The sequence below is a fragment of the Lipophrys pholis genome (genome assembly GCF_963383615.2).
Source record: "Lipophrys pholis genome assembly, chromosome: 4".
NCBI classification, from domain to species: Eukaryota; Metazoa; Chordata; class Actinopteri; order Blenniiformes; family Blenniidae; genus Lipophrys; species Lipophrys pholis.
The window spans coordinates 17,042,755-17,070,676 of record NC_137637.1 but is presented as its reverse complement, the minus strand read 5'-3'; the positions used below and the strand labels follow the sequence as shown (position 1 = coordinate 17,070,676).

At 45.5% G+C, this 27,922-nt stretch overlaps 1 protein-coding gene across 1 annotated transcript; it reads right to left on the bottom strand.

The window, feature by feature from the left end:
• Nucleotides 1–316: 316 nt before the first annotated feature.
• LOC308108281 (cytochrome P450 3A56-like) lies at nucleotides 317–27,396 on the bottom strand (the record flags this gene model as incomplete). Its single annotated transcript, XM_080461110.1, is given in 17 exon segments — nucleotides 317–400; nucleotides 7,255–7,440; nucleotides 7,844–8,071; nucleotides 9,179–9,341; nucleotides 9,438–9,664; nucleotides 10,663–10,701; nucleotides 10,703–10,824; nucleotides 10,907–10,970; nucleotides 10,974–10,976; nucleotides 11,778–11,905; nucleotides 12,014–12,162; nucleotides 12,286–12,374; nucleotides 13,136–13,249; nucleotides 13,330–13,429; nucleotides 13,594–13,646; nucleotides 27,161–27,254; nucleotides 27,326–27,396. Coding segments are annotated over 17 exon segments (1,914 nt in total).
• Nucleotides 27,397–27,922: the final 526 nt, after the last annotated feature.

Sequence of the window (27,922 nt, the reverse complement as noted above, 5' to 3'; positions counted from 1 at the left end):
GGAGAAAGAAAGTAAAAAGTGGTGGTGACCCAGAGGAAATATGGAATGGAGCCTAGTATTTGATGACTGGGTGGCGCTTACTGAAGGACGAAATCATTAATACAGAGGGGAATGCTGAAAACAATCTGTCACGGATTAACACAGGACCCAGAAGCTGACTCACACCGGAGGAGTAAAAGTAAAAGAGTTTATTTCAGATTAGAAAAGCTCTACTTTATCCAAGCAGTGGTTTTTGAGAGGAGATTCGGAAGGAAGGTCACAAAACAGGCAGAAAATGAGACGATCAACAAATGAAACACAAAGAGACCGTGGGCCGTCACGTCGACACTCGAGGTACAAGATGATCGGGCCCAGACACATGAGGGAGGAAGTTTTCTAGACGGGGGAGGCCGTCACACAGCTGAAACACATCCACTCAAATCACACCCACAGAGGGAGAGGAGGCAGGAAGGACAAGTGAATGGTGGTGAGGACAAAACAGGTGAGACAAAATAAAACAGGAAGAGACAAACACAAACAGACTCAAAACAAAATTCTCCCTGTAGATGGGATATTAATAAGCTCTGACCTCCTCCCTGGATGGGAGCCAGAACACTGAGTTCCAGGTAAGATGTTGTCTGCATGTGGTCCACAAAGGGTTAATCTTTAACCTTCGTTCATCTCTCTGAGTCTCATTGCTCACATGCAGTGCATCTCTCTTCAAATCTGAGAAATAAATCAATAATCACACTAAAATGGGTTGATGGTTCTGTGAACTTTATTTACTGCATGCATGGGGAAAAAAAGACCACGTGGCAAAAGGAGGTCATGGCGGTCACATTAACTCTTTGATGCACAACATTAGTCCAAGTTGACCCAACTGAGATTTTTAATTGTTTTTATTTTTGTAATCATAATTCACCCTTAGTTTATGATTTTCAATCTTATTTTTGATAAAAACACTTTTTGTAGGACTACCCTTCCAATGTATTATATATATATCTGTTTTCCATGTTATTTCAAAGAACACACACACACACACACACACACACACACACACACACACACACACACACACACACACACACACACACACGCACACACACAGACCCTCCTCATCTGTTGGCTCTGTGCCACCAGCTCGTCTAGCCACTATGCTGTGAGACCTATAAATCTGTGCCTGCTCATTTTCTGGCATCCTACAGATGAAAATGTCAGGGCTATTATGTAAGCTGTATGCCAGGGGACAATCGTCAAATATCAATGAAAAGCTTTTAGTGTGTCCATAGCATTCAATCATAGATTTCACTGAACTATATGTCGGTTATGTAAGATTTCAAAGCATAGTCAAGTCCCGATCAATATGAACTACAAACATATAAACCCCAATGCCTTCATGTCCAGGCAATCCGATATACACTGATTATGACCTGCGTGTTTTGACCGTTTAGCTTTCTGGACGTTGCGCCGGATTTTTCTTGGTGCCTTCGTGCTCACAGTGTTCATTTTTATGGACTCGCATGTCGATTCTGAAAGAAACATTCCGGACAATATTCATTGTCAGTTGCATTGTGTGATGCCGAGTTGCCATATGGGCTTCCAAAAAGCTCTGAGCGCCGTCAGTGGTGCTGAACAGAGCAATTCCTTCCCATTAGTAAGCTTTGGGGGCTGCAGTCTGGAGTTCACTAATGTGTGTGTTCTGAGTGTGGTTGGAGGAGAGCTGTTTATACATATTGCACCCAGGAATGGCAATACCGTGCAAACTTTAGTGTGCTGCGGGAATGAACGGTACAAAGAAGAGCTGGAGAGGCTGAAGAGCTCCCTCCAAATGAGCTCTGATTAAAGGTTCAGGATTATGTTACGATTGATATCAAATATTAACCATTGTCCTCTGGGCCAAAGGAGCCTTGGGAAGTCATCCATTGAGGGGAACTTAAAGGAGACATATCATGCTTTTAAATCCTTCCTTTTTACATATAAATCATACAGTTGTGGTCTATATAAAGCGGAACTGCAATGCTTGGGTCTGAATTCCTCATTATTAGAGCTCCACAGGCCCCTTTTCTACCCCTTTTCTGATGTGCTTCTGAGAGCAACTCGTTTTGGGGCGGTCTCTTCAAATGCAAATGAGACACTTCATACCCCGCCTCCTCTCCAGGTTGCAGAGGTGACACTCGGTTCAACTCCACCCTGTTCGGCCATCTTTGTAGTTTGATAGAACAGATACAATTATCTAGCGGCGCAGAAACTTTATATTCACACATTATTTACAAAATGTCAACAACGGAAGATTTGTCCATCCAGCCATACATGTTGGAGCCAGAGTCGGACCCGGCGGAGCGAGATGAAAATGACGATGATGCACCTACAGAACAACGTCTTCATATGGATGTAACGCAATGGTTTGTTACTATATTTACACTAACTTCTCCATCCATGCCCACTACTACAATACTGCCTGTATTACAACGACTATTTAACACAGAAGTTACATTATAATCTAAAACGAGCACACAGCGCTAACATATGAAGACGGTGCAACTGCTAATGCTAACAAAACAATGACAGGGACGTCTTATCATCACACTTTTTTAGCGTTATATACAGCTTACCGAAGTGCTCTGTTCGTCGTCTCCATAGATAGAAGGAACTGACCGCTCAATCAGACCAAGTCTTTCGGCAAATCCTTCTTTATACTGGCGGAGGTTGCTGAAGCAGTCGTCCTTAAAGTGCTTCGCGCACACAAAAATGACCTTACCCACAGATGTGGGTACATTTCTGTGAAAAATAAAACTCAACCAGGCACTTCGAAAAGGTTCTGATGCTGGGAGACGGTGTAACGAAGCTTGTGGGTTACTACATCCAACAACCGAACATTTCGACTTATCCTCTCGTAACTTCGGCACCCTTAGGTTGGACTACAAAATCGCAGCGAGAAACAAAAATGGCGGATTGCTCGAAGTGTCGATGTCCTAATTTGGCAGTTCCGCCGGGAATACTGTGACGTCATTGTTCAAAAAACGTAATAGAGAATAGAAAAATCGAAACGGATCGCAAAATATGACCAAAACAGAATATAAAGATATCAACGGAGCACCTGAAGAGACTACTTTGAACTTTTCTGTACTTCTAAACACTCTAAATATACAACAACATGTATTTAAGGGCTAAAAAAGTGGATTTAGCATGATATGTCCCCTTTAAGTGGGACTTTGCTTTACTGTTTAGCTATAACTTTATTTGAAGAGTTTGGTTCAGATTTTCCAAAATACTCCCTTGAATTTTAGGAATTGTCAGCCCATGTGAGGGATGGGGCAAAATGAAGGAAATGATCCATGCACTCCCCACAGATAACCCAGATCATAAAGTGTTAGCTCTTTCCATACAATAATCCTTGTTCGGCCTGCTTTTAAAATGATCATTTTAACTAACGTATTCAATTAAGAGGAACAGCTTGCTCTGTGGATAATGGTAAAGAGAAAATAAAAGTAGTGACGCTAATAGAGGGGTGAGGTTCGGTGTTGAGGCTTGTTATTTGGTGAAATTAGCTGGAGTCAGGACTTTGCAATGAGCGAATCATCTGACCTTCTTTCATCGATGAGGACCAAGTGGCCATTATGAATAATGCAAAAGTGCAGTAGAATGGCAGTGAGCAAAAGAAAATAATCAGTCCTATAAATGTGATGGCAATGCTCAAGGAGCACACTTCTTGATAAATGTTTCATTTGTGTGTGTTGATAAAACAGAGTTATAGAAACAATCATATAATTTGTTATATTGGCTTGAACCAGGTCGAGCATTGGCGTGAATTGCTTGAAAGAATAAATCCTGCACATGTACTGCAAAACATTTAACTAGCAGCCCGTTAATAGACTCGGTCATCACCCGCTGTGATGATTGGATAGATGGGAGGAGGTTCATTGTGCTCTTGGCGAATGGCTTCATATTTGTTGACGCTGACATGAACCTGAAAAAAAACCCCCGGAGTAATCATTAATGTCTTCAGCCACCAGGTGATAGATAACCTACATAAAAATACAGTTTAAATACCAATCATTTGTCAGTAGAGTGTACCAACAATCATAGTGGATTTGATCAATTGAGATCTACAACCTCCCCCCCAAAAAAGAAAAGGGACCAGATCGACTTTGACCTCTGTTCTCCCAGATATTGTGTTTAGGAGATATATGCCACGTGATGACGCTTTAATGAGATTTTTTTTTCATGGTGACTAAAAATTACTCTGATCTAGTTACAGACCATAATTAAGAATACACTCGAGACTCCCTGTGCTTTCTAGTAAAGTCCTTGATACATTTTCTTTTGTCCTCCTGTGGCAGAAGACATCTACATTGAAGAACGATTCATTCAAAACATAGTTTACGGTTGAACAGTGTATTACACGGTAGAAGGCTGAAACTGTATGGTGACAGAATCCTGGTATCACACGCACACTATCACAAAAGGTGTCTCTAAAATTACTCATGAATCTTTCTCATCTTTGCCACTCTCATCAAACTTCACTTGGCACAGTGGAGGGAGAAATGTGTCAGACACAACAACAGTGTAGCTCACACTGTGGAGACAAACAGACGGGGACAGCTTGGAGCCATACTTCGAAAAAATATGTGGTGATAAGGAGCACAGCATCCACTGAAATTACTCTGGGCTCGAATCAACAACAACTGGCGGAGCAGGAAGTCCTTTTGTGAGAAGAAACACTGTTTGAACAAACTTGATTGCCTGAGGCTGTTCAACATTAATCTGAGGCTCAGCCGAGGAAGGGTTTAGCCAGCTCAGCCAATGTCTGGTATATGAGAATGATAGTAAAGCTGGTGGCAGGTGTGAGGGAGTGCGGCTGTTTGTTGCTTCGCATGTTCAATCAGGCAAGTGTCAAGCTGATGTTATCTTGGGGACACAGCAGACGTGTCCTGGGAGAAACCTCAGCGTTAAGACAAATGTTTATGATGCCTTTGAACACTATGAATGTGAGTCTTGTATAGTTGGGACTAATAACAATTGTTACAATGGAATGATCAACGATGACATTTGCAAATGGAAGTATCTTCTATATACTAAGTCTATTTTTTTTGTGTGAGTTTCCATTTGTCTCCCATTTTTAAAAATGCATTCAGTCTTTATCGTAGATCCCACTATCATGAATCGTATATATGGTGTAGTGATGTGCTCACAGCCAGGTAGGAACTGCTGAAGTACTCACAACATAATGTGAGACACATCTGAGGAGGAGTCTCACTGATCCATTTCTTGTCACAGTAGCAAAGACAGTGTAGGAGAGAGAGAGAGAGAGAGTGAGAGCGAGAGAGAGCGAGAGAGCAATTAAACCCATTTCATTGGTTAAAACTTCAGAAGCTGACTAACTGGTACAAGAAAGCAATTAGTATTGCATTGTGTGTAAAACTGACGTTTGATTTACGATGGCCAGAAATAATTACATAACCAACAACCCAGATGGTCTCTGGGGGAAATGTAACAATTGAAGCGGAGATCGAAACACTGCTCAGAGATCAAACGCTGCTCTCCATCACCAGAAGGAAAACTAATCAAAATGTGATAAATACATTCCCAATAGTGATTTGTCCAACAAACATTAACTTAACAATGTTTACGCTATGTGACCAACTTCCATCATTAATGAACCAATTCAGAGTTTTGAGGGACTTAAACAACTATACTGAGTTGCAAAATGTTCATAGAGTTTATATGATTCAATGACCTGCAGCTCTCTGTTCAATTCGATTCGATTCGATTCGATTCAATTCAATTCAATTCAATTCAACTATACTTATATTGCACCACGAACAACACAGTCATTTCTAGCTGCTTTTATCAGAAAGAAATCCAACAAATCCACATGAGCAAGAGATGGTAGAAAGGAAAAACTCCCTCTAACAGGAAGAAACCTTTGCAGAACCAGAGACTTCTGGCATCTGCCAGTTTTATAGGTGACAAAACATTCAAGTTGAGCTTTTAACCATTCAGATTGTGTGGTTAAAAAGTTTGTGACCGTTGTTTGATCACATCTTTCCCTGAAAACAATATGTTCTGTATCTCCAGGGCGTTATAGATCATACTTGAAAACCCTGTCTCTCATAATGGGCAGATGATTACCATCATTATTCAGTCAAGCGGTCTGTGCTGACAAGAGGTGGGAGGCACTCATTCATTCAAATAAGGCTGGAAAGTTTGTTTGGCCAATGATGACTGTAGCAGGTTAATAAAGACTAATATCATGAAAATATCCCATAAATGGTGACTTTCTTGTTCATAGTTGATTGACTGAACATTGATATTTGTTCAGAGAGTTTTAATAGCATCGGTTAAGATGATGATGATGATGATGGTAATGGTGTGGTTGTTCAACAATCAATAACTAAATGCTTTTACATTTTTCTTTGTCATATTTAATGCAAATATATAAATCTGCTGTTCCATGTTTCTAGCATTAATTTTCACTGTTGCTGTCAAAAGTGACGTGTTCATTTAATCAATTGATTTGAAACGTTTACCTCGTTATAGAAAATTAACGTAATTAATGCAGTTTTGTTTACTTCCATTTTGCTTTTGTTTTTTTAACTCCCTTATTGGAGCAGCCTTATGTACAGCGTCTCTGGCCACAGCACCATGACTACAGAGCAGCACAATACCGAGTGGAATAATCTTAGGGCAGAGAGTTTCATTTTAAAAAGTTACCTGACGGCTGATTGAGAAAGTGAAAGTCGTTAGCTTTATTTTGTAAAGCTGAATTTAATGACCACAGAAGTAACTCTGCAGCAAAACAGCAGGTTGCCATGTTGGCTGACCAGGAGCCACTAAACTGCTAAAGCTGGAGGAAATACTGGTAAAATACCAATTTCTCCTCTTTCTCTCTTTTCGTGTGTGTGTGTGTGTGTGTGCGTGGCGGATTTTGCTGTGGGCAACTGCCCAGGGTGCAAACTTAACAGGGGCACCGGCTCAGACACTTGAGAAAGCATTTCTCGCACAGCGAACAGTAATACTGCTCGTTCTGGTGGCCTTGCTGGTGCTTCTTCTTTTTTCTTTCTTTTAAATTGTGGGTGGTGCAAAGTCGGGGGAGGTACCCAGACCGCAGTTAAGTAGCCTGGACCCCCCCCCCCCCCCCCCCCCCCACACACACACACACTTGCTTGTTGGTGCTTCTTCAGCGTGTACTCCACCTTGAATTTCTCCTCACAGATGCTGCAGCTGTTCAACTTCTGATTCACCTCCATGTGCGCTTGCCTTAAGAGGACTTACGAGGACAGACTTGTCCTTGAATTGTTTGTCACATGCCAGGCACGCGAGGCCTTCAATGGTGTGAGTCTTCCTGTGGGTTTCCAGCCCCAGCCAGCTGCCGAAACCTTCCCAACACTTGGAGCAGATGTACTGGCCGAGGCCATGCTGTTTCCTGTGTGGGGTCATGTGGTACGACTGGCTGAGAGTCTGCGCGCAGACAGGGCAGCTGAAGGGTTTCTCTTTTGTGTGCTTCCTCATATGTCTGGCGAGTTTGAGTTTGTCTTCTGAAGTGCCTGCCGACACAATTTTTGGACATTTTTGAGCCTTAGAGGCTCCTTAGCCTTTCTTTTTGCCTTCATCCACAGGTTTATCTCCGGAGTTGTTCTTTGATGACGCAGCATCACCTTCAACCTCTTTACCCTCCAGATCACTAGTATCAGAGTTTACCCCCTCACCTGCATCTGAGAGTTCTTGAGTTTTCACTTTAGTTTTCTCACTGAACACCAGGCTCTAGTGTTTGTGTGCACTGGGTCTCGCTGTGCAGTGCAACATGACAGGAGAACACGTCTCTGTTGGTGAACTTTTTATGACAATGTGGACACGGCAGAACTTGCGACTTGAGCGTCAACCTATGAGTCTGCAGATCTGCCGAACTCTCAAAGTTTTCCCCGCAGGTGGTACAGACTTGTTTGTTCGTCTCTTGCTGTTTCTTCAGGTGCCGAGCCATGCGGTAGGACTGGCTGAAGGTCAGAGCGCAGATGGGACAGCTGTATGGACAGTTGTATCCTTCGCGTGCGTCCTCATGTGCCCGGCAAGCTTGTTTGCGTCTCTGAAGCGCCTGTTGACACAGATTGGACAGCGGGGGCCTCTGTGTTTTGTTGAACTGGGGGAAAAGTCATCGTCGTCGTCATTGTCAATAATGGCACCATCATCTTCTTCTTCATTGTCTTCGTTCACGGTCAGAGATGACGATGAAGCTCCAACATCCTCATCACCTCAACGCTGACTCTCACCAGCCTCGGGCTCTTCATTCCCACTGTAAGGGTCTTTTTCACAGTAGGCTCCAACTCATCTCCAATGTCCACACTGACCTTGTGAATCTCAAACAGCTGGGACTGACTTAAATCAGACTCCACCTCTTTGCCGATATCCAAAAGCCGTGCTCAACGAGTCTCCCTCCCTTCCTGCAGCAACCTTTTTCTGAGTTGCGGGGGTAGTTTGTTTTGCTGATCAGCTGAGCCACAATACGTTTTTCCTGTAGGTTTCCATTGCAACACGGCCTCAGCAGTTCAACTAACGCAGAAACAAACTCTTCCCCTGACTCTGTGACCTTTGGTGGAATTTTCAGGCGGTGCATTTGAGAGGCGTGATCAGAGTTGAAGAACGCCGTCAGCGCAGAGACGGCCACTACTTTTTGTTATTGTTCACATTTGAACACATAGGAATTATATTTATGTATTAAAGACAGCACATGGGATATGTGCATACATTCTTTATTGTGCAGTTGTCAAGTTCAATTTCTGACTTTGGTAAGATGAAGAGATACAGAGGTCTTCAAAACTTTACTGTTATACTTTGTGGTGGGGAGTTATATTTTTATACACGTTTCAAACTTTCATCTATTCATTAATTTCTCTGTTTAAAGTTAACATTTAAGAACGTGACACCAGCTTCAGTTTGATGGGTTGTTTTGGAGACAGCAGAACCTCAAGGGGGTTCTGGTGGGAAATGTGCAGAGAAATTGTTAATGATGTACAAATGCACTGTTTCATTATGAATCTCCAAGAAAATATCAAAAGAAATCCAGACATGATGACCGTGTGAAATCAGGTTGTGATTTCTGATCTTTGAACCGGCAGATAAATCTCACAGCATTACGTAACAGTTTATAATATAAACAAGCAATGAATCGTGTTTGCACGTGTTTGAACATCTGCGGTCTCACCTCAGTCTCTTTGCACACAGCGAAGCTGAACCTTTGGAGGATCTCCACGATGGCAAGTTTCATAGACACCAGAGCGAATCGCATGCCAATGCAGTTCCTTGGTCCCATTCCAAAAGGCATGAATGTGTAGGGATCGATTGTCTCTTTCTTTCCCTTGCTGAACCTGAAAGTACACACATACACATCTCAGAAATTAAGCCACTGACTTCAATCTGTGTTCCCACGCCCTTCTAAAAAAACTATAAATTCCTTTCATTACCTCTCAGGCTTAAACTTCTCCGGTTCGGGCCATATTTCCGGGTCTCGGTGGAGGGTCCAGGTGGGGACCATGACTATCATATCTTTAGGAATTGTAATCCCATTTATTTCCACCGATGCCTTGGCCACTCTCTCCAGACGTGAAAAGATGGGGTACAATCGGAGAGACTCATTGATGGTAGCATCAAGATAATCCATCTCCATGAGGCGCTGGTATTCAATGGGAGCCTGCATACACAGAAACATTCACTAGGTACACTGGTGTGTGACGGAAAGAGTCTGTCTAGACAGAGCTTCTCAGGCTGGTTTAATCTAATAACAGTTGTAAAGTATTTGGATCAGTGTGATAACTGCAAATAATATATGTAGCACAACAAAGGTATTGTATGTTATCCCCACCCCCTACCTCTCTTCTCTTCTCTCTCTCTCTCTTTGTGCGTTCCCCCCCCAGTCGTGTACGGCACCCATGCCAACTTCTGATGGAGGCGACAACAGGAGGAGACTACAGGTCTCTTCCTGTTGCAAGAGCAAAAACTGTTCTGACTCCGAAGGCTCTCAATCACATCATATTGTTGGCCCAAGCTGCCGAACAGGACAAGGGGAAATAAAAAAAAATAAAAAAGGAAAGAGTCAAAACAACTTTGTGATTTATGCACAATCTGAAGCCTGACATTTTTCTTTTTTTTTTACCACAACATATCATAGTATATGGGAGGGCTGTGGTTCGGTCATTCATCTTCCACTTCTGAGGTTCAATCACATCATCTCCCCGTGTCCATGTTTCCTTGGGCAAGACACTAAAGCTCACGTTGATGTGAGTGTGTGTGCACATCGCATGGCAGCTGTCTCTAGTGGTGCATGTGGGTGGACATGTGAGTGAAAGACTCTGAGATTGCTCAAACAGTGAAATCCTGATACATCTAAAATATAACTGAAGCTTATTTACCAAATAAAATGTATCATAGTAAGGAAATCCCTTAATTTGAATCCCATAATGGCGTAATTTAACAACACTTAGATTGTCTTCTCAGCCTCAATAACGAGCTTTTTTTTTTCTTTTAAACCCTCACGTTGGAAGCACAAAAAGTTAAGACATGTCTGATATGTGCATTTTTGAGATTTATGTATCTATCTATAAGCCCCTTTGCCCCGCCAATGGCTCTAAGCTCACGGACACCTCTTTAAGTAGATACCTCTACCTTGCAGGCTTCACACCAATCAGATACCTTGTTGGGGAAGGTGGCGTCGATCTCCTGCTGCAGCTTTTTCCATCACTTCTGGGTTTTGGGCCAAATTGTAAGCCAGGAATGTGAGAGAGCTGCTGCTGGTTTCATAGCCAGCAAACAGGAAAATCATGGCTTGTGAGAGGATCTCATGATCAGTCAAAGCTGGGGAAATAACGAGGACGTACAGCAGGATTTAGAACAGCTCCAAGTAAAGTTTCATTGTACATGTGAACGTATGAATCACCTTTGTCCCGATCCCCCCCATTGAAGTTTTTCTGAGAGTCAATCATCAGCTGGAGGAAATCCACTCAATTCTGAGGGGCAGACACATTAAAAAAGAAAAAAAAGAAAAATGATCTGACTATGTTTTTTTGTTTGTGTTTTTTTAATGGTACAAGTGGAAAAAATACAGCAGTATAAAAAGTACAGGTTTTTCTGTGTTGGTGCTTTTACAGACAGCAAGTCTAGTCGATCACAGAGTTGTCCCTAGAAGTTGAACTTGTCGATGGAAATGCTCCTGTGTAGTAGTTTGTGAATAACTGGGAATTGAGAAAATTGATAATATCCTAATGCCATAAAACTCAAAAAAGAAAATCCTGCTGGGAAAGTGAGAAAATTCAGAGAGGAACAAAACTGACATATTTCAAAACGATGCATTTGTGCATCCACATGACAATTAATATTTATATTGTAACTTCATAATAAACCAACCATTTAACATTTATAGGAAAAAATGACATGTCATCATTAGGATCAGATTATGTGGGTTGATGGTCAAGAAAAACTGTAGCAGTATTTCCATTTGTGGGGAAGAAAGTATGTTTTTATTATATTAAGATAAAAATACATAATTATAATAATAATAATTATTATTTATTTTTCTTCAGCCAAACAAAGAGATGCTTAGTTAAAAAAATTTTTTTTAAAAAGTTGGCGAGTACAAAGCCAAAAGCAAACCAGCTAACAATGATGAAGGAGATGTTTCAGAGCAGCTTTTAACACCAAAAATAAAGAAATGATAAAACAATACAAAATATAAACAAAAGGCTACCATAAAATATGTGAGTCCAACAAACGTGATCAACAAGGTCACAAAGTATTCCTGATATCCGTACCTTTTCTTTGCTGGTCTCTCGGTTGGACTTGATCTTCTGCAGGGCAGCATAAAAGAAGTCTGTCACCGATTTTGGGAAAAGGGAAAGCTCCATTTTCTCAAATATGGGACCAAGGAAGGGGAAGAAGGCTGAAATTACAAAGACACATTTAACGTCAAATCCTTTGTTGAATAAATATTAACAGGGCAGATATTTCTCAGAACTGCAATTTATAATCAATTAGAAAAGTAATTTAGCAACTACGAGGCGGAGAGGCGCTAAGAAATCAAACTTGACCATCTTCTTGATGTTGGAGACGAAGGGATATGAGGGGTTGTTGAGTGAGTCAATTTCTATGCTGAATGCCGAGCTCGTTACGACGTCCATACTGTAGGGTCCAAAGAAGCTGAACAAGCACACAGACATTATAGCAATACCGTAATAATTAAAGGCTTTTTTTCTTTTCTTTTTTCTTTTGTCATTTCTTGTCTGGAATCATTTAAATGCAATTGCTTGGATGTGCTCTTACTCCTTCAGCTCCAGTGGTTCATCCTTGTCTGCCGTCTTTGTCATGCTGTTGATCAGGATGGTCGAGTAATGCTGCATGATGCCAAACATCTGATACACAGAGGCAGACACCGATTTACTGAAATTACAATGTTGGCTGTCGCAGCGGTAGCACCTGCTGCTTTTGTTTGTACTCTGGTCTACGTCAGCCTCTGAAAGAGAAGATCTGAGGGGCTCGAGGTAAAAGAATAAACAAAGAAGTCCCCGTGTTGATGACACAGTCAAATTGGACATTTCATTTCAAATTTCTTTGACAAAAGAAAATGATTAATTTTCACTTAGAAATGGAAAAATGCATACAGTGCATGGAGCCAATGGTGAGCCTGTTATCCAGGTCAACTAATCATGTTGAGAGTTCACAAGCCAAACAAGGTTTGCCCAAGTCATTTTTATAGATGGTCAAATGAAGAAGTAGGACATCTGCGCAGGGCCGAGCCATATGTCCTAATCCAGTCTGCTCAATATGAATATATTTCTCACTATAAAGTAGTTTTTTTTTTACATGGTGTTGATAAGCTTATGTTTCTGCAATAATCAGGTGCTTTTGATTCTTTGAGCGTGTTCTCTGGCCACCAGGATAAACATTTCTATTATTCAAAACAGTGAATATGGGTAATAAGTACATTATACACCTCAAGCATAAATGCATTTTCATGAAGGTGCCATTTTAAAATCAAAGCAAAAAAAGGTGCACACAGGACAATCATTTTCTCTCTTTCTTTTTTCTTCTTTTTTTCATAATTTGTCATTGACAAGCCAAATGGCTGCATGAGGCCTGCAGGATGTAAAATGCTCAGACTAAAAGGTCACACCTCTCTCAGCCTCCCTGATGTGAAGGAAGGCGACAGGATGCTGCGGATCCTCCTCCATTTATCGTCCTCAGCGATGGCCACAGCATCGTACAGCGGCCCGTTCACGTGTATGTTCTGAAATGAAGTTGAATGCAGCATTTTTAACTAGAAGCGCAAACGATGGTGGTAAGAAAGTAAAAATTGATCTCACGTACCCTTCGATTGGTGAATAAGGAGTAACACTCCTTGACCAGAACAGCTTTTACCGTGACAGGGTCTGTGATACACAGCACGGGCTGACGGCCATCAAAAATGCTGAATGTGACAAGGAAGGAGAATTTAAATCATGTAAACACACACACACAAAAAAACACATTTAAATTTACAGAAGGCTCCATTTGCGCTGTGAAGAAGTGAACACAATCAGAAACATCTTCTACACATACAGGAGCTCATGCGAGAACAACATGCAAACTCACCCCCATGTCTTTCCATACTTCTTGAAGCATTCCTCATCAAAATGGTAGAATCCCTGAGAGAGAAAAAATTTGATTTATGAACAATGCAGACTAAATTTAAAATTGAGCTGTACAGCTCCAGCTATCCAATCACTGTCGTTTCATTTGAAATGAGATACCATCTTGCAGATATCTCTAATTTTATTCAAGATATATAGAATAGTATAAATATAGAGAATAAAGTATAAATGTAATATCTGCAATGAACTTCCACACATTTAAAAAGGTCATTTATTCCCTTTGTGTGTTGGAGCCAAAATCCTTTGTTCACTCACCCTCATGAGGAAGGGGGGGGGGGCGAGGAGGGGGGTGAGCCACGTTTCTTTGAGAACAAAGAAACCATGTGCTCAACCCTGGAAAATTCGCCATTGATCACATGACCCCCCCCTGGGGGGCCCCCGGGTCCCCCCTCCTCTAGCTGCGGCACTGCAGCTCGACGGCAGGGGGACCCAAAATCCCGTCATCACCGGGTCACCGGCCCGGTGACGCGCAAGCCAACCCCGCGTGGATTGGCTGAACCACGGCCAACGCCGCGGGGAGCCCGGAAGACATCATAACGGTATAAATTCAGGCCCGGGAAGAGATCCAGCCTCTTCCAAAACGAAATCGCGTCAACCCAGACGCACCTTTTCGTAAGGAGACAAAGCGCCTCGTGTTAACGCACCTGGACCGGGCCTGAATTTTCTTCACCTCGCTGGACGAGCTCAAGAAAAGCGGGAATTCCCTTTATTTTTGGTTTCCCCTTCTTTTTTTCTTCCCTTTTTTTGTTTGCATCCTCCGGACCCCGAGCGCGCGCTGCAACCGCACGCTCGTCTGCAGACCGACCTGAGCATCGCTTCTTCACTCCCCCCCTCATCGCAAGAAGCTGCTGATCGCCCCTCGGATCACACTACGGGTTTCCCCTCCGTAGTCCACGCCAGGTCTCTATTTTCTGGGACGCCAGAGAACCGCCCGCGGCCACAAATCGACGGATTTCACCTGGCCACGGAAGCACGTTTCCCCCTCGTCCAACCAAGTAAGGCTTAGAGTCTGGGCAGGAATTAGAATAACGTGATATTATTATTGCTGTGTGTTTATTGTTGGTACTTGTAACTTTGGGACGCCGATCCCTGTTTCTGAGTACTTTTGTGTCTACGCGTGGACGGCCATCCACGCGAATCATCGCACGCACGCGCGAGCCTCCTCATCCTCAGCTCACGCTTCTGCTCCCAGAGTCCATATCTGCCTGAACAGCCGTTTTTGGACTCTGTACGTGTAAGCTGAGGCGGTCGCGTCAGTGTACACAGTCAGACACCCCCTCCTCTCTCCTCTCTCTCTCTCCTCTTCTCCTCTGTTTCCCTGTTCACTAACCAGCGCACGGTACGGCCGCCGCTGCCTCCAAGCGCCTCCTTTCAGTGCGTCCCTGGGACCGTGTGTAGTTCACTGCGGCTCGGATTTCTCGGCCACAAGGAATCCGGCGCGCTCCCGACGGCTACGGCCCGTGCGGAGCTCAGTGACGTCACGCTATCCCAGGCAGAGCACGCCGAGCGCCTCTGGTGACCGGGTGGGTAATCACATCGATTTCCTCGCCGGGTCGCCGAGCCGTTTGGCGCCCTCTGGTAGTCGCGTGGGTAATTGCAACCGCTCGTACCGCCATCTGGTGGTTGCATTAAGTCATCACAACTGCCCCGCGCGCCGACGCGCACCTAGTGGCCAGATCGGGTGATTACACCGGACCGCCGACGTCTACCTCCCTCTGGTGGACGTTCGTGGTCATTACCCTCTCACCAAGTCACGCCCCTTTCGCTCCACAAACCCGCACACACACACACACACATCGCTCCCCACACTCGAACACACACACACCCACTCACACACATCGCTCCCCCACACTCGAACACACACACACACACACACACACACTCACACACACACACACACACTTTATTAGCTGGCTTTGTTTTGTATTGTGTTGTTTTATGAGATCTTGCTTGATGTTTATTGATTAGATGTGATTCATAGATTGATGATTTAGGAATAGACGTTTGTTAATAAACACTTAATAGTTGAATTGAACGATTCTTGGTGGTTTTTGTGTGCTTTTCAGCGACAACTGCTGGTTGTAACAGTCAGTGCTCGGATTTACAGCCTTCCTTTCCTGCTTCAGTTAAATTGCGATTATCATTTCAATCAGAAATAATAATTTAAACATTTTAATTGAACTTTCTTTTTTAAGACTGATGTTTCGTTTAAGACCCTAACTTCAGCTGGTGCCCCGACTTTGATTAAGTAACGGTAATATTCAATTGATTAATAGTTTGAATGGTTGAAATCAATTTCAATGATTTTAACGCTTTGGGTAATTTAACACACCTAGGAGGCGTTGGCGAATGAATGCAGGTTTTCCACGGGAATAACCCGCATTGCTTTTAAATAATTTTAAGTGTTTCATCGCATTTTCTGTGGTTAATTACCCGCACTATTATTGATTGATCTGTTACCCAGTTAACCTAATCACAACTTGAATTGTCTCTAAGCTATTGTTCATTTATTTTTGTTGCAGATAGATAATTTGTATGCTTTATTAATTAATAAATTAGTCAATTTATTCAATTAATATTCAAGAGTGCTTTTAATCATTTTTAAGTGGTTTTCGTGCATCTCAGCATCCAATTATCCAGTATTATTAATTCATAAAGCGCAAGTTTATCCAATTAATAATCCTAACTGCATTTAATTCAATTTCAATGGTTTAGCTCATTCAAATAACTCATTGTATTTAATTAGTAAACCCCGACTTTACTTAATTAATTCCAACTCCTCCTTGATTACTCCCGATTGTTATTAGATAAATAACCAAACTTGTTTGATTAACAATCCATTCTAAATTACTTGCAGATCACCTTCGGTGGTCCACTCCACCGAAGTAATTCAGCCTCCCCTCAGTTATTGACTTACAAATCGCAGGTTTGTTTCATTGATAACTTGAATCATAGGTTGCTCTCCGTAATTTAATCATCACTCGTAATCAAGTACCGTTGTTCATTGATAGGTCAATAGCCATTTGTGACGCCTTCGCAGCTTGAGCTTTTCCCCGGTTACTCCAGCGAGTCGCCTCCTGTGGGTCCACAGGCGCTTCGGTAGGTCACGCCACTGACCCGCAGTTGTCAACAAAGGAGTGACCCGTCACGCCTGTTGACCGGTCGTGCCACTGGTGGACCGCCTTCGCGATTGGACCCCGTGGAGGTTCCTCCCGTCAGGCGACCCTTTTTAGCTCAAAGCTGTTGGCCGATAACTGACTATTTACTCCAATCAACCTTTATAGCTTTGCATAACTTACACTTGGTACATTACCTTAGTAATCTATTACTCCAGTAATCCATTACTTTGGTGGCCTACCGCTAGTGATCAGTAATTGTCAACCCGTAAATAACAATTTACTTCTGTTTGGCGATTCGTTTATATGTAAATTACCTCTGACAGGGTAGAACCTTCCGGTAGCCTACCACTAGGGTAATTTGCATATTCTGATCACACGCTGACCCCAACATAATGGTGCCCCGTGTGAGGCTGTTGTAAACCAGCATTGTTACGAATAACTGCACAAAATAATCCTGAATCGTTCACTTAAGGTGTAGCCGTTAACTTTATTCTCCCAGAATTGGTTTTCAAGATACACTTTTTCAGCACTGTCGAACAAAGTCACTTGTGGTGTGAAATCAGTGGTGAAGTGGTTAGTGCCTTGCTTTCCCTGCATTCTACGCATGATTAACACGCTGTGTTAAGATTTCTGACTACGATTAATAGACACTAACAATATTGCTCGCCAAGGTGTTAGACGCATCTGACTAACTTGGATAGGGTGCAGCTCGAGCAATTAACGAAACCGAGAGGTTTGTAAGACACAGGTACAGCCGTTACCTGTGCAGTAGCAAAGCTAATTTGCCGTTAACCACAGCTAACGTTGTTGACTTCGGGCGTAAATCTCAACCACTCAATGGAGGGTAAGAGTTCCCGGGCACAGGGAGCCGAGGCTCCGCCGGTGCTAACTGAGCCGGCCATACGAGACGTGGTGTCCCACCTCGTCCGTCTCTCCGTGGAGGAGAAAGCAAATCTCGAACGCTACAGCGTTGAGATTTGCGAAGAAAAGATCCGAGAGCTGGTAAGTTTTGTCAACAACCCAGGGGACAAGCCGGCACGTACAGTGCCGGACGTCCTGGGCCAGATCAGCCTGCTCTACCAGCGTAGAGCAGAGCTACAGTCAAAGGAGGCGGAGGAGCGTACGGATCGGCTGCGTCTGGACAACCAGAGGCTATCCAAGGACAACGCTCGCCTCCGACAGGAGCTGGACGCCTCCAAGGACGAGGATCAGCCTTCAGAGCCCGAGAAGCAACGGGCTCTGCCTCCTCATAAGGAGACGAAGGTCGATGAGTGCACACTAGAGAGTGAGCCTCAGATCCAGGAGTTAAAGGAAAACCTAGAAGAAGCTCAGTCGCTAATCGCGATGGGCATGGAGAGGGAAGAAAATCTCCGACACCAGCTTTACACTGCCACCCTAGGTGCGCAACGTGACCCTAATTGGGGTCGTCGTAATCTGGCTTCGCCAGAGAGGTCTGGCACTATCGACTCCTCATGCGCCACAACGCAGAGGTATGACGCCTCATATAGCTTAGATGGTGATTCTTTTCAGCCCACGCGCAGCCGCAGCACGGTGCGCTTCGACGACTCCGCCACTCCTTCCCATCTGCAGCCCCCACGCGACGCTAGCAGTCGGGAGCAGGGGTCCAGGAGGGTGCCTCTACACCCCAGTAGACCTCCCTTGTATGGCCCTAGCGGCCCCGACCCGCGTCAGACAGCAGTCCACGGGGAACTGTCGTCAGAGGACTCTGACGGCCCCAGTCCCGTGAGGGGGTGGGATGTCCGGACCCGCCAGCTCGAATCCCTCGCAAAGGACATCGAACGCTTTGACCCGAGCAACAAGGACGCGAGTATCGAGGACTACCTCCGTGAGGTTGAACGCTGCCTCCTCGACATCGCACGTCCTTCCACGCGGGAGAAGCTAAAGCTTCTCTGGAAAACAACGTCCAGAACAGTCCATGTTTTCATGGAATCCCTGCCGCCAGACACCCGAGACCGGTACTCCACCCTCTGCCAGGCTCTCCGGGAAGAGTATTCATTGTACAATGACCCTGCTTCGGCAACGTTTGGTGCATTCGCGATCACCCAACGGAAGTCTGAACCTCCAAAGGAGTATTACAGGCGCCTACGAGTGGCCTACTTCCAAGGCCGCAATGCACCGGGGTTGGAGGAAGATCACGCCTTCAAGTCTCTGTTTGTCAACAACCTCCACGACAGTGGGAGGTTCGATGTGGCTCTATTTTGCAGGACCGCCAAACCCACCATGAAGGAACTGCGCCAGCACGCGCAGATGGTGTGGGAATTGCGTCAATGCCCGGGTAAGAAGCCTGACATTGACCAGAGGGTCCTGGAAATGGAGCCAAGGGAAAACACGGATTTGAGGCTTGAGGGCGATGAGTTGCCGACACCCAGAACGAATGCTGGAGGAGGGTCTGGTACACCCTCTCCGTCTGAGCAGAAAGGCGCACAACCAAATCAAAAGGGGGGACAACAGAGCCAGAAGGGTATTCCACCGAATCAAAAGGGTGGAAAATGGGCCAGGTCAGAACAAAACTTCCAACCGAAGAAAGGGCCCGACCCGAATTCAAAGTGGAAAATGAAAGGTTCGGAAAGGGACCACGGTCGCTACAGAGCTGACCAGTTAAAGACTGAGCTACAGCAGTGGGTTCAAACCTGCATCAAAGAGGCTGTACAGAACTTGGACCTGTCCAACCAAAGGGGGCGCCACCCCCCCTCAAGGGGACGGGGACGTAGGCCCCCTCCCTCCTGACTAGAGCGGCGGCCCCGACCCACCACAAACAAGGTTTACCTTGTCGGGTGGGGGGGAGAAACAGGTGAGGCGGGAGAACGTTCAAGAACGACAGCTTCCCAGTCCACCGATTTGCCGTTCCTGACTTTCTTAGGCAATCTCGTGCACCGAGAGAACGCCAACCGCATCTACACATCCGTGGTGGTGGGAGGATGTGTAAACGCCCTCGCGCTGTTAGATTCCGGGTCCGAAATAAGCCTAATGTGTTCAGCCACCTTCGCCGAGCTTGCGAGAGCTCTGCTGTCTCTTGGAAAGCCACTGCAGGTCGAAGCTTGCAGCATTAACATCAGAAGCTTCACTCAGGACACTTCACCCATCACCCAACGCGTCTGGGTGGATGTCACTTTCCAAGAGATGTCTTTGGTGCATCCCATCTATGTCACCACGCTGGACACAGAACCATTACTCATTGGCCAAGATCTCCTTAACCGATTAGCCCCACTGATCGATTGCCGTCGCGGGTACCTTTGGGCCCAAGTACGCAACCCGACTCGAATCGGTCCAGACATGGACCCTCCCTCTTCTGACAGCATGAACGCTGCCATCGAGTCCAGAAGTTCTAATCCCATGTGTACGCCTTCCAAAGAATCTGGCTCAAACACCCCTCTTGTCATGCTCCCTGACGGCCAGCAGTCGCGGCAGTCTAGGAGCTATCAGTCTCTGAGAGAGCATCCATCATTCCTATGCGCACTGGCGAACGATGGATCTCCACTATACAATCCCCACATCGTGGGGGGGGTACACCTGAATGGGACCTTGGTCCCAGAGACACTCTTGGCTCTGTGGTCAGAGAAATCTGCCATTGATGCCGATCTTCTAAAGGATCTGTGCCAACACAACGCACTCCTTGTCCAAGTGCAGCACAGCCATCGCCTGCTTGCTGCAGGGTCGCCGCAGACACTAATCAAAGCAACTGGTGTATGTGCCCTCTCCGTGCAGATAGGACAGAAGAAAGCCATGCACTATATGAGTGTCGTCCCGCAGCTCCGCCCTCCTTGTCACATAGGAGCGGATCTCCTTGTCAGGCTTGGAGTCCAGCTGGACGCCGTGAACCAGGTTTTGTGGTCACTGGCGAGCGCGGACACGCAGCATCTGACGACCGAGCCGGAGCAAATGGCATCCGGTCAGACGATCCCGCAGGCGTGTCACGCTGCTAGTGAGTTGGAAGCCACAATTCCAGCACGGACAGCCGGGTTCCCAATCCGTCTCGCACTGCTCAAGGGGCAGAGGATGCTTGGCCCACAAGCATTCTTTCAACCCTTACCGTGCTTTTCTGACCTTTGCCTGACAATTTGTGGCACACCCCTTCTAGAGCTAACCAACCGCTCAGCCTACCTGCTAGTCCAGAACCTGACCCACAATCCGGTTCAGGTGAATGCGGGAAAACCACTAGGCGTCTTGGTCGACAGCTCATTTCACGACTTCGAGCTCAGGGTGCCCGTCATTGGCGACCTACCTCCATCCCTCATCAGGGACGAGACACTCGACAAGGTGTTGTACACGTTCCCCACCCGCATGATCCTTCAGGGGTCGCCTGGACTTCTCATCACCCGGTGCGGCTTATACACCCAGAGGTTCTACGTGCGCCTAGACCCCTGGGATGTATACCGCAACCACATCCGCAAGCCCCCCCAGCTGACTGAGGGAAGGCTAAGCGGAATCCAGACCACCGACACCATCGAGCATGCGAAACAGGCAACGGTTCACATGCTTGAACAGTTGGACAAATTCATGGTCACTGAGAAAGACCTCAGCGACGGTAAGCGACCCAAGCGGTTCCTCGGTGCACTGCTCTCCGCAGCAGCAGGCATCGGCTCGCTGTTCTCGATTGGCCTCTCCGCAGCCAACTCGGTCAGCCTGAAGGCCCTTCAGAGACATGTCGGGGAACTCGAAGAAGAAATGCCGGAAATCCAACAGAGACTCCTAATACAGAGTGAACAGTTACAAGGCTTGACCAAAACGGTTCAGGGAACCATACTCACTGTAAACTTGCATTCTGCTTTAATCAATAACACCTTGCATGCCTTAACAACCTTGTCAAGTATCGTCAGTGAGGACATAACGTATGTGCGAATAGTCAGGGATCTTATGCAAGATCTCCTTAGAGAAGTCAGTTCCTCCGTGAGTAGCCTCAGTACCGGGAAGATCCCCACGTACTTAGTTCCACTAACACTGGTTGAACAGATTCTCAAGACCACTACCACCACTGTTGTACAACCTTCACAGGTACATCTGGCATATAGTCTCGGCAGTGCTATTCCGATCTCTGTGAACCCACAGAACCTAGAGTTAGGATTTATCCTAAACCTACCAATCATTGAAAAGCAGAATGTGTACCGTTTAAAAACCGTATTGAATGTGGGATTCTGGGAGGGTAACACACACGTACACCTCCGAACGCCACCCACACTCGCCTACCACGACGACAACCCCTCACTCTACCTGGTCCCCAATCTCAGCATGTGCACAAACACCAAAGACATTCACTGGATCTGTCCCAGCAACCCTTTCATTAGAGATGTCACCAACTATCTATGTGGGCTGAGGGCAGACGCCCCGGAGCAGAAATGTCAAGGTAGTTTGTCCATCAAAGATGAAGGAACCGAGACCAGAGTAGAGAGAGCAGGTAGTCGATGGCTCGTCAACACACCTCATTCTGAAGCGACCATGTCCTACGACCGCCATGATATAGCCACCAAGCTCACCCTGCCCAATCAAACAAAATTCCTCAATGTCCCACCAGGGGCTACAGTACACATTGACGACATAATCCTCCATCATCTCGATGCCGACCGACACGAGGTGGAGATTGAGATGATGGATGCATTCGTCGGGCACAATTTCACAATTGATGCCACCCTCCAAAGCCAGCTTCTGGCTGAGGGAACCAAATTGATTAAATTCAATTTAAAGCCCACAGGGCTCTCAGCCACTTTCCCTAGGCGGGCAGGTGGACACCCATACCAAGACCATCCCATCAGCATGGCAGCGCTCGGAATGTTGCTCAGTGGCTGGATCATCACGGCCGTAGTGGCGTACGCGATGTACAAGTACATCCAGAAACTACAGGCCCGACTGGATTCCCTGACCCTGGTCTCGCCACGTTTTGTGGGCCCATCCACAAACACACAATAGGCCAGCCCTCACCCAACCAAGAGGTGAAGGCACGGCCTACTAACCCTTTTCCTAACCACCCGTTCCCTTCCTATTTCTCACTCTCCTGTCCCTTTCCTACCTCTTTCATGTTCACTGGTGACGACCCTTAAGAAATGAAATGTATGTGTGCTTAGATAGTTAGAATAGAAATAGTAAGTCTGCCCAGACTAGCCTTAGCCTGCCCAGACTAGCCCAGCCTGCTCAGGAAATAACCTCACATGTGAACTGGTGGACAGAGAAGGACAGTATGTTTCACAGGACATGGGGACGTTCACAGATTCTATGGATTGTTCGGCCCAGGTTTGCTCCAAAGACTGTGACCTGCATCCCACTCTTCGGAACAAAGGGGGGATGTTGGAGCCAAAATCCTTTGTTCACTCACCCTCATGAGGAAGGGGGGGGGGGGCGAGGAGGGGGGTGAGCCACGTTTCTTTGAGAACAAAGAAACCATGTGCTCAACCCTGGAAAATTCGCCATTGATCACATGACCCCCCCCTGGGGGGCCCCCGGGTCCCCCCTCCTCTAGCTGCGGCACTGCAGCTCGACGGCAGGGGGACCCAAAATCCCGTCATCACCGGGTCACCGGCCCGGTGACGCGCAAGCCAACCCCGCGTGGATTGGCTGAACCACGGCCAACGCCGCGGGGAGCCCGGAAGACATCATAACGGTATAAATTCAGGCCCGGGAAGAGATCCAGCCTCTTCCAAAACGAAATCGCGTCAACCCAGACGCACCTTTTCGTAAGGAGACAAAGCGCCTCGTGTTAACGCACCTGGACCGGGCCTGAATTTTCTTCACCTCGCTGGACGAGCTCAAGAAAAGCGGGAATTCCCTTTATTTTTGGTTTCCCCTTCTTTTTTTCTTCCCTTTTTTTGTTTGCATCCTCCGGACCCCGAGCGCGCGCTGCAACCGCACGCTCGTCTGCAGACCGACCTGAGCATCGCTTCTTCACTCCCCCCCTCATCGCAAGAAGCTGCTGATCGCCCCTCGGATCACACTACGGGTTTCCCCTCCGTAGTCCACGCCAGGTCTCTATTTTCTGGGACGCCAGAGAACCGCCCGCGGCCACAAATCGACGGATTTCACCTGGCCACGGAAGCACGTTTCCCCCTCGTCCAACCAAGTAAGGCTTAGAGTCTGGGCAGGAATTAGAATAACGTGATATTATTATTGCTGTGTGTTTATTGTTGGTACTTGTAACTTTGGGACGCCGATCCCTGTTTCTGAGTACTTTTGTGTCTACGCGTGGACGGCCATCCACGCGAATCATCGCACGCACGCGCGAGCCTCCTCATCCTCAGCTCACGCTTCTGCTCCCAGAGTCCATATCTGCCTGAACAGCCGTTTTTGGACTCTGTACGTGTAAGCTGAGGCGGTCGCGTCAGTGTACACAGTCAGACACCCCCTCCTCTCTCCTCTCTCTCTCTCCTCTTCTCCTCTGTTTCCCTGTTCACTAACCAGCGCACGGTACGGCCGCCGCTGCCTCCAAGCGCCTCCTTTCAGTGCGTCCCTGGGACCGTGTGTAGTTCACTGCGGCTCGGATTTCTCGGCCACAAGGAATCCGGCGCGCTCCCGACGGCTACGGCCCGTGCGGAGCTCAGTGACGTCACGCTATCCCAGGCAGAGCACGCCGAGCGCCTCTGGTGACCGGGTGGGTAATCACATCGATTTCCTCGCCGGGTCGCCGAGCCGTTTGGCGCCCTCTGGTAGTCGCGTGGGTAATTGCAACCGCTCGTACCGCCATCTGGTGGTTGCATTAAGTCATCACAACTGCCCCGCGCGCCGACGCGCACCTAGTGGCCAGATCGGGTGATTACACCGGACCGCCGACGTCTACCTCCCTCTGGTGGACGTTCGTGGTCATTACCCTCTCACCAAGTCACGCCCCTTTCGCTCCACAAACCCGCACACACACACACACACATCGCTCCCCACACTCGAACACACACACACCCACTCACACACATCGCTCCCCCACACTCGAACACACACACACACACACACACACACTCACACACACACACACACACTTTATTAGCTGGCTTTGTTTTGTATTGTGTTGTTTTATGAGATCTTGCTTGATGTTTATTGATTAGATGTGATTCATAGATTGATGATTTAGGAATAGACGTTTGTTAATAAACACTTAATAGTTGAATTGAACGATTCTTGGTGGTTTTTGTGTGCTTTTCAGCGACAACTGCTGGTTGTAACAGTCAGTGCTCGGATTTACAGCCTTCCTTTCCTGCTTCAGTTAAATTGCGATTATCATTTCAATCAGAAATAATAATTTAAACATTTTAATTGAACTTTCTTTTTTAAGACTGATGTTTCGTTTAAGACCCTAACTTCAGCTGGTGCCCCGACTTTGATTAAGTAACGGTAATATTCAATTGATTAATAGTTTGAATGGTTGAAATCAATTTCAATGATTTTAACGCTTTGGGTAATTTAACACACCTAGGAGGCGTTGGCGAATGAATGCAGGTTTTCCACGGGAATAACCCGCATTGCTTTTAAATAATTTTAAGTGTTTCATCGCATTTTCTGTGGTTAATTACCCGCACTATTATTGATTGATCTGTTACCCAGTTAACCTAATCACAACTTGAATTGTCTCTAAGCTATTGTTCATTTATTTTTGTTGCAGATAGATAATTTGTATGCTTTATTAATTAATAAATTAGTCAATTTATTCAATTAATATTCAAGAGTGCTTTTAATCATTTTTAAGTGGTTTTCGTGCATCTCAGCATCCAATTATCCAGTATTATTAATTCATAAAGCGCAAGTTTATCCAATTAATAATCCTAACTGCATTTAATTCAATTTCAATGGTTTAGCTCATTCAAATAACTCATTGTATTTAATTAGTAAACCCCGACTTTACTTAATTAATTCCAACTCCTCCTTGATTACTCCCGATTGTTATTAGATAAATAACCAAACTTGTTTGATTAACAATCCATTCTAAATTACTTGCAGATCACCTTCGGTGGTCCACTCCACCGAAGTAATTCAGCCTCCCCTCAGTTATTGACTTACAAATCGCAGGTTTGTTTCATTGATAACTTGAATCATAGGTTGCTCTCCGTAATTTAATCATCACTCGTAATCAAGTACCGTTGTTCATTGATAGGTCAATAGCCATTTGTGACGCCTTCGCAGCTTGAGCTTTTCCCCGGTTACTCCAGCGAGTCGCCTCCTGTGGGTCCACAGGCGCTTCGGTAGGTCACGCCACTGACCCGCAGTTGTCAACAAAGGAGTGACCCGTCACGCCTGTTGACCGGTCGTGCCACTGGTGGACCGCCTTCGCGATTGGACCCCGTGGAGGTTCCTCCCGTCAGGCGACCCTTTTTAGCTCAAAGCTGTTGGCCGATAACTGACTATTTACTCCAATCAACCTTTATAGCTTTGCATAACTTACACTTGGTACATTACCTTAGTAATCTATTACTCCAGTAATCCATTACTTTGGTGGCCTACCGCTAGTGATCAGTAATTGTCAACCCGTAAATAACAATTTACTTCTGTTTGGCGATTCGTTTATATGTAAATTACCTCTGACAGGGTAGAACCTTCCGGTAGCCTACCACTAGGGTAATTTGCATATTCTGATCACACGCTGACCCCAACAGTGTAAATAGTTATCCAATACAAATTATTTCTGTGTCTGTGAATTACTGACAGAATAAACCAAAGCCTTAATGTAAGCATAAGTGCACAAAGGTTTTCATATTAAAGATAGTAAAATTGGCCCGAGGCTGCTCTCTTTAATATTCAGGCTACGAAGTGGAAAGGTAACAACATTACCAACATTACAAATGCTGGAGCTTTGAATCCTTCAACACTACAAGTTCAAAACAGTCCACTCCCACTTTATTGTAAAATTGCACGAGGCACACTGTCCTACTATCATGTTTGATCAACTTGTATCAATACCAGCATTAATCGATTGGTCACACACCTCCAGTTTATGATCAAGTGGAATTTATCATCCAGCAAAGCAGAGCAAAGGTTAGTGTTGACTTCTTTTATACACCATTATGTAAGAAAATCAATACTAAATAATACAGGAATTTAAAGGATGGTGTTGTTTCTACTAAGATACTATTTTTAACTGTTTTGCTCATCATTTTGACATCTGCAACCTCAATACATTGCGTGAGACTTCTTCAGTGTTTGCTTAAAATCTTAATTTCACAAGTTGTAATGATGAGCGTCAGTGATCTTCTGACTAAATCATGAGTGGTCTGGTTTTTTTTTTTTTTTTAGCTTTCAATGTTTAAATGTTCAAGCAAAATATTTACAAGTATCAGTCCAATGAAACAAAATACATTCCATGCAAATCAGACATAACGATAAACCATCACACTTTTAAAATGACCCACAGTTCATTGTGATGCTTGCATAGTGTATGGTGATGTGAGTAGCAGCGTGGTCAACCTTTCTATATGCCAGCATAGTGCCAAAGATTGGGATCGGTTTGGGACCAGCGATGCCTAATTTCTTAAAGATCCCAAAGTTCCAAGTGGAATACCTGCCAGAGACATGAAACTGTAAGAGAAACGGATGTTAAAGCAAAGACCAGAAGCGGCTGAGCACACTTACACATATACCAGTGTGACGAGGGCCACCAGCAGAGTCCATGTCTCTGCAGACAAATAGAGAAAGTATGCCATTTCTGCAGGTGCCCTTCTCTCAGCAGCAGCAGCAGCAGCACGACACCTCTGTGAAGCTCCAAATCATTCCCACTGGTCTTTTATTCACTGCTGGACAGGTCGGTTGCGTGAGAGCAGGAAGTGTGTGAGAGTTGAACGAGGGACAGGCAGCTTTAATTGGTAAAATGATTGACAGGGTCTGACTCAGCAGCATTCATAGTGATCTTGTTGTTTACTTGTTTCACTTGTACAACTCTACAATGTTAAGAAGAATGGATCAATATGCAAAGACTTGTTAATTATCTTCAGTTGAGTGGCTCTGGGATTTTAAAAGACATTTCAAATGCTCAGATTCTCCGTTGACAAAACAGAAATATAATCAAGTTATTTCAAACTTTTCCACATTGTTCCTACACAGAGACATGTCCTGTCATGTGTCTGCGGGCATGCTTTGTCTTTGCAGATAAACAAATGTCCAAAGGATCTTACATAACAAGGAAACGGACCTGCCCCCTGTCCAGGTCCGCCACGGTTGCTTAACGATGTC